This window comes from Haliotis rufescens, unplaced genomic scaffold (genome assembly GCF_023055435.1).
Source record: "Haliotis rufescens isolate VD_foot unplaced genomic scaffold, xgHalRufe1.0.p SCAF_14, whole genome shotgun sequence".
In the NCBI taxonomy this organism is placed as follows: domain Eukaryota; kingdom Metazoa; phylum Mollusca; class Gastropoda; order Lepetellida; family Haliotidae; genus Haliotis; species Haliotis rufescens.
In genome coordinates this window covers 15,971,791-15,984,361 of record NW_025963824.1, presented here as the reverse complement: position 1 = coordinate 15,984,361, position 12,571 = coordinate 15,971,791, and the positions used below count along the sequence as shown (strand labels likewise).

At 39.3% G+C, this 12,571-nt stretch overlaps 1 protein-coding gene across 1 annotated transcript; it reads left to right on the top strand.

Annotated features, from left to right (window-relative positions):
* The first annotated feature begins 1,421 nt into the window (after positions 1 to 1,421).
* Positions 1,422 to 5,970, top strand: LOC124128308 (perlucin-like). The gene is made up of 3 exons (XM_046491697.2): positions 1,422 to 1,647; positions 3,319 to 3,412; positions 5,267 to 5,970. Exons 1-3 carry the CDS (start codon positions 1,504 to 1,506, stop codon positions 5,491 to 5,493), a joined length of 465 nt encoding a protein of 154 aa, XP_046347653.2. The 5' UTR covers positions 1,422 to 1,503; the 3' UTR covers positions 5,494 to 5,970.
* The last annotated feature ends 6,601 nt before the right edge of the window (positions 5,971 to 12,571 follow it).

Sequence of the window (12,571 nt, the reverse complement as noted above, 5' to 3'; positions counted from 1 at the left end):
CAGGTGGTGGCAAAGCAGGCAGAGAAAGTATTCTTACTCATATACAGATTGCACTCTATGTGTGATGTATTTACCGATTACGACTGTACTAAAGATAATCAATGTAAACTGTAAAATACCAAGGTAAATGCATAGATTGCTGTATAGACTGTATCTGTCTACGAATCGTATCGATTCTACGATAGTTCGTGTGTACATTTCTACATTTTGTTCACTAGGAAGGACAGTAGCGAGGATCTTCGTGAACGATCATGCAGTCAAACTCTCTGACGTTTCTCAATGTGTGTTAAAAGCTGAGTTCAAGATTAAAGGGTCTAAATGATCGGAAACAAGGCTTTTGTATGTATTCGTGCAAAACACTCAATTTATTTTCTGAAAGGTTGAGCCAAGAATTTGAATATTAGTATGTAATTTTATTTGGAATTTTCTTAAAGACAACTCAGCATGTTGAGTGAACGATTTTTCCCTATACCCCAGACACCCCCTTCCCCCTAATAAGCTCACTTAACACATTATTGGCTTTTGTTTGCCTTTTAGCGATTTTCCACGCAGCTTGTAAGCGTGGAACAGATGGCCCTTCGTGAATCACTGTGGAGGATTGATGATAAATGCATGGTAGTTATTACCCGACGCTTCTTCAGCTTCATCATACAATTTAGGTAACAATATCCAACCTTTACAATGCTCAACTCCACACTGTCAAAAAAGCAAACCCTAGCTTGGCGATGATGTCAGCCAAAATACTTCAGCAAAAGTGTTGATAATAATGGTCATTATATCCCACTTTCATAAAAAGGAAGATACCATTTCTGGTTTGAACGTCTGTGACATCTCTTTTGCCTGAGTCATGCAAGTTGGTCTTGTGACACTATATGTACATAAATCTATTAAAGTCTGTATCACTGATACGTATGTCATGGGAATCATCGGTGCATGTACATGACATTGGTTACAATATTATGGGTAATAATGTGGTCTTGAACACAGTAGATGGTATGCTGTGAAAAAGTATAAACTGTTACTGCATGCCAATGTCACCTGGTGAATGTTAGCTATAGAGAAGTGCCTATTTGCGTTGACAATCTATGAGTCTCAGGTTATAACCTTTTAAACATTAATGTGTATAAAAATAATTTTAATCATCACCCAGTGACTATTTCAATCATTCTGTCAGCGCGTGTGCGTAACTGTCACAGGCAAGTTTTAACGCCTCCCAGGCAATGAAAGTCTATACAGGCTTGTCAGTCATACTATCCCTGGAGGGCAAAAGCAATACAGTGATAGGGTCATGTCCATGGGAGTGAACATATGCTGCATGCTGCTGAAACCTCATTATGCAGTTATGTCACCAGGTGTTGTTTCATGTAGATGATCGTTTCAACAACATATGAAGTATCCAAGATCACCTTCCCTATAGAATTATATAAAGGTTGAATTACTTGAACCATCTACACAGAGCGCTGTTGTACTGTAACAGAAACATCAGTCTGTCCACATTAAGCTATGAGACACGAAACAACATCTGTGCTGCTGTTCACACTTGCATCAGTTGCTGCAGTTAACTCGATATGTCCCCTGGGATTCGTGGAACACAAGAAATCCTGCTATTGGTTCTCCAAGATAATGGCGAACTTTGCTGAGGCAAGGGTAAGAATTAGGTGTCAGGTAATTTCCTTGATTTTCTGACAAGTTCATTTTAATATATATGTTTACATAATTTCCCCTAACTTCGATTAAGGAAGAGTATCTTTTAACATCTTATGTCACATTTTTAACACTTTACTTTGTAAAAATTACTTTGAATATTGAAGTGCAACTCTTGGTAAAAACGTTGCCCCATATCTTACAGCACTTTGGTTTTGACATACTGTCGCAACAAGGGTCAAGGTCATCATGCGGGTCATAGCCGGAAGTTTTTGTTTGTTTTTGTTTTGTTTTTGTTTGTTTGTTTGTTTGTTTGTTGTTGTTTTTGTTTGTTTTTGTTTGTTTGTTTGTTTGTTTGTTTGTTTGTTTGTTTGTTGTAGTTGGTTTTCTTGGGGGGGGGGGGGGGGGGCTCACTTCAGATTAGGTCGTGTAAGGTAATAGCACAGAACAGATTACTCGTAGATGGGTTTTGCCATGACTTTTCTTGCAAATATTATTGCGTGTAATAGCTTTAACGTTTGACTATTCATGTATCACAAACGATAACTTAATAATGAGATTTAGTGAGAAGCACATGCTAGGTTCATATTGCCACATTGAATTAAATCAAGGGACCAAATTGCGTTCGCTTTGCTGGATTGTCCTTTGGTATGTCCTTAAAATGCAAAAATTTGATAGTGAAGGTTAAGTTCATTCTTAAGTCCTTCTTTGATCGTTACGCTCACTGGAGTGGCAATTTTTAGGCATGTCTGCCTTTTTATGTTGTGTTCAAACCCCTTATTATGGTATGACATGTTTCTTGTTAATCCATTAGCTTTATCTCCCGAAAACTTATCAAGTATACGACAAAGGCTGTATTGAAGTGGTTACTTCTTTCGTGATTTTGTTATATGTATCTTTATCTGAGGGGTTTCTGGTGGAGACTGCGGAAAAGGTTTAGATGGGGCTGCAAACACCTTTCTAGATATTCTAGTTATTAAGGTCATTAGTACAGGCCTTTCTGTTTTAAAGTTGTCCTGCGTTGGTCATAGTTTTTTCTCAGAGCAATAGTGATGTTAAACCAAACGTGCTTGCAGCTTCTTTTATCAAGACATCTTCAGATATGGGACCTTCTGTCTGAAAGTTGTACTTTGGTGATGTCATTAAACCGTAGTCAGTCTAGGTTTGTTATTAAAGTAATTTGAAGCAAAGAAATTTCCGTTTCGAAATTGTACTGCATTTGGCATGTGTTGTTGTTTTTTTCAAACCGGTTTAAATTCTGAAAAGACCCGAAGCCTGAGACACCTGCAAGAAAAAGGTATGAAAACCTACACCCATCAGTCCTCGCTGATTCCAATGTTATCTACATGTATGTTTGTAACAGGCCGCTACCACACCCCACACACAAGGGAGGCACCATGTTTGTTTGTAAATGCAGAAAGTAGAACTTACCTTACCATATTTCATGCTTTATCCTGCCAATAACCTACCCCCCATAGATAAAGGCATGTATTGAGTTCAGATCTTAACTGATTTAGTAAGCCAAAAAAGGTTTTGTTTATATCTATAATCTCCCTACTGCCATTTCATCTGCTGTCTGGATGATTTTACATATGTACATATAGGTATCAGTGTAAATGTTGACGTCTTCGTGTTCTAAGTAAATACAGTTGTAACGTAATATAATACTTACAGTCCTACTGTCAATACTTTGGAAGTCACCTCGCCAAAGTGACCAGCAAAGATGAAGATGACTTTGTCAGATGCTATGCATACAGCCGTGGACGAGGTGAGTTAGAACAGCATTCACGTGCAATATATAGGTGAATGACCTCACAGCTTTACATTCCCGGGCAGTGTTGTGTTGTGAGTTTGTTCATTTAGTTCATCATTAAGTACTGATGATTTTTATTGTAAATGTGTATAACATCCCGTGTTATAAAGATATTGTGGTTTATGGGAAACTATATTGGCAAGATATATCACCAGTATTATCATACTATGGATCAATATGGACCAGCCTCAAGTAGAAATTGCCCATTATTAATCTGTATTGAAAGCATTAAGTCTGGGGAAGTAAAGCTTAGCTGACTAACACATTCACATCAGTGTAATTTCTGTGATAACCATTCTTTTGATATGGTTTGAATATATACAGATAAGCCTCTGTTAAAAACATATGTAAATGTTATCAAGTGAGTGGTTTATCATTGCTTTTAGCAGTATTTCAGTTATAGTGTGGCATGTTAGTTTGTAGTTTAGAAATTGTATTTAAAAGATTTCATAGCTTTTCATATCGAGGCTACATTCAGCAATATTTGAAATGATTCTGAACTGTATTTCCGATCCTTGTTCAACATACCTCGAAGGCGATCTGACCTAATGTGGTGAACAATAGGTATTGTTAATGCGGGAATTTCATGCGAAAAGGTTGGTCGTCAGCTCGATCAGTTACCACTATTAGGTTATAAGTGGACTGGCACAGAACATTCGGTAACCAATGAGGTAAAGGATGTGTGTAAAGTCAGCACGCGAAAATCTGGTTAGGCGACAACCCGTTGCCACAAGCACCTTTGTGAAGGAGATATGGATGTCCCACAGGTGTGTGGCTGCTTGTTCTAGTCCGGACTGATGCCGATCTATAGTGCTACCTCACTGAGATACCATGCGGCAGTTACACATGAATACCCCACTCAGACATAGTATACTGACTCCGAGCCAGTCCTTGTTATAGCCCCTTAATGCCGAGCGCAAGACAGGGTAACAACAAGTACAATCTTTTAACGTCTTTCGGTATGCGCGGTCGAGGATCGAACCCCGGACCTTCCACTCTCCGGATGGACACTCTACCACCAGACCAAAGAGGCGATCGGATGTCCCACAGACTCTCATTAATAGGTTTTATCACATTGATGGTGGTCAAGCATCCTATACTATTAGATCGTTATCACAGCGACCGTTTGGTATGGAGTTTGTCGAGACGTGGCTGGAGCCCACGGAGACTGGTTGGACGACAACAGGCACTGTCCCTTTGGTGGAGGATCAGTCATGATGGGCTTGCCTGTTGCATGACAATCACGTCAACTCAACTGCAACTCCATATTAAGTTCACGTTCCCATTTTGTCAAAGATACACAAAATGAAATGCCCACCAATATAATGAATACCACGTTCTAAACAAGTTCATTGGAGTATGAACCTTCATAGAAGGAGTGCCAAACTGTATGAACGTTGGAACCCCTCATTCCATGAAGGTTCATACTCCAATGAACTCACACAATGTGAAAGACAATTCTTATAGTTTTTATATCACTACCTTTTACCTCGAAGGATGTAAGCCTAGATCTATATACAATTTTCTTTAGTACGTGCAAATTTATGTTTACACTAATAGCCATACAACAACCAGCTGTATCACGGAATAAAGTAAGTTCTTCAAGAAGAGAGGTGATATGAGCGTATGTATGGTCAACCTGCTCTACAGGAAGATATGTTGTAGTTTGTTAACAACAAATATATTCAAATACTATCCTCATATGATAAGGAAGGTCAGGAAATAGCACATACTTTTATGACACACACACACATATAAACTATCATGTGTTGTTGTGATCTGCTCTATCCATCTTCTCCTTCATTGCAGCTGCTAACTACTGGCTTGGTGCTACCGACCTGAACGTAGAAGGAACATGGCTCTGGGAGGGCCAACAGGCCATGGATTACAGCAACTGGAGTACAGGCCAACCTGATAATAGTGCTGGGATTGAACACTGTCTGGATATCAAACAGAGATATGAAAGCTATCTATGGAATGATGAAAATTGTAACAAGACTGCTAATTTTATTTGTGAAATGGAAGTCAAAACATAGCTACGATCTCTGCCACTCCTACCGACCAATGAAATGGAATATAGTCAACTAATTGAAGATTGTATTTATTTTCCCATTCCGTTGACGGATTAAACGTACTTGTCTTAGTTTCAATAAAGTTTTTCAAGTTTTCAGTTATTTTCACACGAATTGATACCCAATGTCGTAGCTTCCCTGAGATTATGCTACAGAATGGGCTGTTGTCACATTGCTTGTGAGAACATGAAAAAAAAACAAGATCAAGTGGTCCCAATTTGAAATTTTCTCCAACATTACTATTGTGCCTGATCAAGAAGACCCTTTATCACCCCTGTTAATACCAGACCTTGACTGTTTATTTTTTTGGTAAGAAATTTGCATCATTCTCTTCACACACTTCACATTCCATATATATGTCATGAAAACATTAAACCTTAGAGGGTGAATAATGTTAAACATAGATTCCCTCGAAATGCATGTTGGATGAGAAGTAATTGATTTTCTGCACTTGATTTAAGAATTGATTTTCACTTTGTACGAAAATTCATACTCCAATAAACTCACGAAGTGAAAGTCAATTTTTATAATTTTTATGTCATTATTTCATACCTCGAGGGATGTAGATCTATACTTGTGACGTCATATTTACACTGACAGCCACACACCAACCAGCTGTATCGAGGAATAAAATTGTTCCCGAAAAACAAAAGTGACATGGCCGTGTGTATGCTCATCTTGCCTCACAGGAATATACTCATTGGCTCGGAAAGATATGTTAAGAACTACCCAAGTAAGTCAGTCACAATCACATTGCGTCGTAATGCATTAACATCAAGTACAAGACATCAAAATGGCCGACACGATAAACCTGACGGGAGAGATTTTCGAAGTTGTTGATGAACCTGTGGCGGTTACACGTGTTGGTCATCATTGATCAGTTGATCCATTTTTGAAAGGTGATTTTAAGGTCTGGTAAAATCGATACTAAGGTAAATGTTTAGATTGCCGTAGACGGTAACTGTCTGTCGAGACACGGATTGAGTCGATACTACGATTTAGGATGAGCATTTCTACGTTTTGATCACTGGGATGGACCGAAGCGAGGATATTCGTGAACAATCATGCAGTCAAACTCTCTGACGTTTCTCAATCTATGCTGCTCAAGATTAAAAAATCTAAATGATCAAAAATAACACTTTTGTGTGTATTCGTGTAAGGGAAATCCCCGGGGTTTCTCCAGGAATGTGGACGGAGTTCGTATGTGTTTATGTCATTTCAAGGATACAGTCTCCTGAAAAACGTATGAATGTCAAATTATGTTGTTCGTACGCTTATGAACGTCAGTTTTGCGGTCATGTGACCGGCCTCCCTTCCAATGGAACGGCTGTATAATGTGGAAACTTTAAATTGAATGTATGTTAATGGAACAATGCCAACAGAGGTTCATACAGTTTAACACTCCAGCCCAACTCCAAGAAGGTTCATACTTCAACGAACTCAATATTTTTGTGCCTTTATCTTTTTTCTCTATTGTATATTTAAGTAATAATCTACGAGTGGGAGTGTTTTAATTGTACAACAAGTATTTGTCACAGAGTGACGAAATATCCCCCGCCTGTACACCATAGTACCAAATATGAAGACAATCCAGCGATTAGTTCTTGAGATATTGTGGCAACACCGTTTTCCAACTCCAAAAGCAGATTTGCCTGCTGTGACCTTGACAATGGGGTCAAGGTCACCAAAACCGACTGGTGTCTGCGGTGTCTGTATATACACCATAGTTCCAAATATGAAGACAATCCAGTGTTTAGTTCTTGAGATATCGCGGCAACACCGTTTTCCAACTCCAAAAGCAGATTTGCCTGCTGTGACCTTGAAAATGGGATCAAGGTCACCAAAACCGACTGGTGTCTGCGGAGTCTGTATATACACCATAGTTCCAAATATGAAGACAATCCAGTGTTTAGTTCTTGAGATATCGCGGCAACACCGTTTTCCAACTCTAAAAGCAGATTTGTCTGCTGTGACCTTGAAAATGGGATCAAGGTCACCAAAACCGACTGGTGTCTGCGGAGTCTGTATATACACCATAGTTCCAAATATGAAGACAATCCAGTGTTTAGTTCTTGAGATATCGCGGCAACACCGTTTTCCAACTCCAAAAGCAGATATGCCTGCTGTGACCTTGAAAATGGGGTCAAGGTCACCAAAACCGACTGGTGTCTGCGGAGTCTGTATATACACCATAGTTCCAAATATGAAGACAATCCAGTGTTTAGTTCTTGAGATATCGCGGCAACAAACAGGTGGGACGTACGGACGGACGTACGGACGTACGGACGTACGTACGGACGGTCGTGAATACTATATCCCCCGCCGCGCGAAAGTAATAAACAACCAGCACGAGCCATTTAATTCTTATATGAGATATCAACATTATGTACAGCCTCTTATATGAGATATCAACATTATGTACAGGATGACGATGGAATATACAGGCTTTAAAAATATTTACCCGTTTTTAAATAATGATGATTCCCTCAACAGAATCCGACCTCGGCAATTTCCAACATATTCCCACAATCCTCACGTACAGTACCTGTACCTTTTCTTTTCTGGGATGCGATCGTTCAGCTATCGCCTTTATTTGCGTTGCCCGACTATAGCTACGGGGAACAACTCACCAGACATTCTCCTCTCAAAAATAACATTGTCCAATATACGTTTGAACGTCTGTGGCATTTCTTCATTGTGACAGCATTACAACGTAGAGATGCACACATCCATATTTATGACGAAGAGTACAGATATATACTGACACATGCAGTAGCAGTAGCAGTAGCACTGGAGTACTTCACAGTACCATACATGACACTCACCACGAAGAGTACAGATATATACTGACACATGCAGTAGCAGTAGCACTGGAGTACTTCACAGTACCATACATGACACTCACCACGAAGAGTACAGATATATACTGACACATGCAGTAGCAGTAGCACTGGAGTACTTCATAGTACCATATAAGACACTCACCACGAAGAGTACAGATATATACTGACACATGCAGTAGCACTTGAGTACTTCACAGTACCATATATGACACTCACCACGAAGAGTACAGATATATACTGACACATGCAGTAGCACTGGAGTACTTCATAGTACCATACATGACACTCACCACGAAGAGTACAGATATATACTGACACATGCAGTAGCAGTAGCACTGGAGTACTTCACAGTACCATATAAGACACTCACCACGAAGAGTACAGATATATACTGACACATGCAGTAGCACTGGAGTACTTCATAGTACCATACATGACACTCACCACGAAGAGTACAGATATATACTGACACATGCAGTAGCAGTAGCACTGGAGTACTTCACAGTACCATATAAGACACTCACCACGAAGAGTACAGATATATACTGACACATGCAGTAGCAGTAGCACTGGAGTACTTCACAGTACCATATAAGACACTCACCACGAAGAGTACAGATATATACTGATACATGCAGTAGCACTGGAGAAATTTCACAGTACCATATAAGACACTCACCACGAAGAGTACAGATATATACTGACACATGCAGTAGCAGTAGCACTGGAGTACTTCATAGTACCATATAAGACACTCACCACGAAGAGTACAGATACATACTGACACATGCAGTAGCAGTAGCACTGGAGTACTTCACAGTACCATATAAGACACTCACCACGAAGAGTACAGATATATACTGATACATGCAGTAGCACTGGAGTACTTCACAGTACCATATAAGACACTCACCACGAAGAGTACAGATATATACTGACACATGCAGTAGCAGTAGCACTGAGTACTTCACAGTACCATATAAGACACTCACCACGAAGAGTACAGATATATACTGACACATGCAGTAGCAGTAGCACTGGAGTACTTCACAGTACCATATATGACACTCACCACGAAGAGTACAGATATATACTGACACATGCAGTAGCACTGGAGTACTATACAGTACCATAAATGACACTCACCACGAAGAGTACAGATATATACTGACACATGCAGTAGCAGTAGCACTGGAGTACTTCACAGTACCATATATGACACTCACCACGAAGAGTACAGATAGGTGTAGACACTAATAGCAGCAGAAAAGTACTTTACAGATGTTTTAAAGAGCAAATGTTTGTTTCGTTTTGTTGTTGTTGTTGTTTTGTTTAACGCCGCACTCAGCAATATTCCAGCTTTTTGACGGCGGGCTGTCAATAATCGAGTCTGGACCAGACAATCCAGTGATTGGCACCATGAGCATCGATCCAGCATCAACAAAGTCAGCGAGCCTGTGTGCATGTTCGATATCTCGTGGCAGTAACGGATCATTGCTGTTTGTCTCTCTAGCACAATTCAGAACACCTACAGTCTTGTCGTGACATGTTGAATAAGGTCCCTCTTGAATTCCATAAATAAGAATGTTATTGTTCCTGCCACGTCTCTCTAGGTCCTCTATTCGTCATTCCAACCCATCAAAATCATAATAAACATCATTAAACTTTTCGTTGACAGCATCATTGTCAAGTCGAATAACTTTTTGTTCTTCTTTTATTGTATTTAGTTTCTGTTGCCGATCTGTGACGTCGCAACGAACTATATTCATATCCTTTCTCTTTGAGCTTATTTCATTTCTTTATTTATCTTCAGTTGCTTATACTTGATCAATGATCGCAGCTTTCAAATCTTCTCGCTCTTTGCTTAAAGGCCTGGGTTCATTTCCATATCAGCTGACAGGAAGAGGATCAGATGTAAATAGGGACTTCACGACATGCTATGCGAGGGGAGGTGATCTATTGTGCTGAAAAAGGCAGCAGTCCAATGGCTCACCAAACCGAGGCAGATTTGAGGACACCAGGCGATTTGATTCACATAGTTGTCTATTGTCATACCTGCAGTGTAGGACCCGTGAAGATCCGGGATAGAATAGTCTTCAGTAACCCATGCTTGCTGTAAAAGGCGACTAACGGGATCGGGTGGTCAGGCTCGCTGACTTGGTTGAAGCATGTCATCGATCCCAATTGCGTGGATCCATGTTCATGATATAAATCACTGGATTGTCTGGTCCAGACTCGATTATTTACAGACCGCCGTAATATAGCTGGAATATTGCTGAGTGCAGCGTTAAACAACCAACCAACCAACATGCAGTGTAGGCTGAGAGCAACAATGTCAGTCTCTGCTCACCAGTTCGATGTTGGATTATAGAGCCTAAATGTCTCTTTTTGTCTGGGACCTCTTGGTTGCATATATCAACCGATCCTCGCTCCCCATACGTCGATTGTAACCCATTGTGTCAGGAAGGCAAATTTCACTTGCAGAACAGACGTATTAAAATATATTTTCAAAATTTGCATGACAGTTCTCGCAAAGATAACCGCTCCCCAAGGGAGCAAACTCGGCCTAGGATCTGTTAATTATTCATTGTTGTTGTGTGGTTATTTACTGATTTCACAATTTAGTTTGGTATGTACCGATTCATTCGATGTAACGTTTCATTTTGGGACGATATAGATATTCAATGCAATATGGATATTCAAGGCATATCAAATGAAATGGCAATATGGATATTCAATGCAATATGGATATTCAAGGCAATATGGATATTCAATGCACTATGGATATTCAAGGCAATATGGAAATTCAAGGCAATATGGATATTCAATGCAATATGGGTATTCAATGCAATATGGATATTCAATGCAATAGGGATATTCAAGGCAATATGGAAATTCAAGGCAATATGGAAATTCAAGGCAATATGGGTGTTTAATGCAATATCGATATTCAAGGTAAGATGGATATTCACTTTCAGCAGCCATAAATCGACCAATGGTCAACAATAGAATAGTGGTTTGGCTTAGGCTGGTGATCCATTTCGTACCAGCACGTTATCACTGCCACCTACAAGTATTGAGAGTGGGTGAGAAAGTCGTTAGTTATTAAGTATATGAATAGTCTAGACCTAACCTATGACATACTCACAGTTCAGTTCACAATATATCAACATCATAAGAATGATTGCAGGTAAGACTCCGTATTTACATTTCAATACTCAAATTTCTATGGTTTAGCAACATACCAAATTATGTAAGGCAATAATTATTTGATGCTGCTATCTTATCATGGACACTCGTGAACAATCGACAGGTTGGTTAAACTGCACATGCAACACTCCTCTGGAATAATTGTTACAAGCATGTGTAGAAGAGTTGAAAATATATTTGATGGTGGATTTAAGTTAAAAATAAGGGCCGAGAAATTTCATTCAGCCAAGTCGGGCCATTTTGATGTGTTTGGTAATGCACATGCGTTTCATGCTGTGAGCATGCCCCATGCATAGTCACTTTCACTGGTGACAGCAGGAGGATAAACAGCGTTATTTGCTTGAAATGTGCACAATGAGTTCAAGTTAGTTTAATTGTTCATGCAATTTGGTAATAAGGTTGCTTTGAACACTTCAAGTGTGTATGTGTGTACAGAATAAATGTTGATGGTAACAGACGTTTGGCAGTTTTTTCTATGCAGCTATACCTGCTCATGTTAACATGTTGTTAGTTGGTAATGCTACAAGTTTTATATATTTCAGTCTAAATTCATATTATGGTAAAATTACAACACAAAAAAAGATATTATGTCACTTGACATTTACCTTTTGTTAATGTTCTGTATCTTATTATGTCATGTCGACATTAAGTTATGGTGTATGTTCTATTCCAGTGTAATTTGCAACTATATGATTGTAGATGTACTGGTTATGTACAGCTGATTAATGGATGATTGTTTTGGATGTAATAATGTTGGCAGGGTCGTGGTGAACTTACTCCGTTACACATGCTTCTGTGTCATTTGTTAATTTAATGGCCTTGTCCGTTATTACAAAAACTTCATATCCGAGACAATGCCAACATTATAAGAGTAGAAATTCGGGAAGCTAAAACAGAATCGTTTAATTCTCTAATATCCCTTTGAAAGGTTTTGAGTCCAGCGTTTGTCTTTTGAAGTAATGTGTCGTATTGAGTTTGCCAGCTGTAAC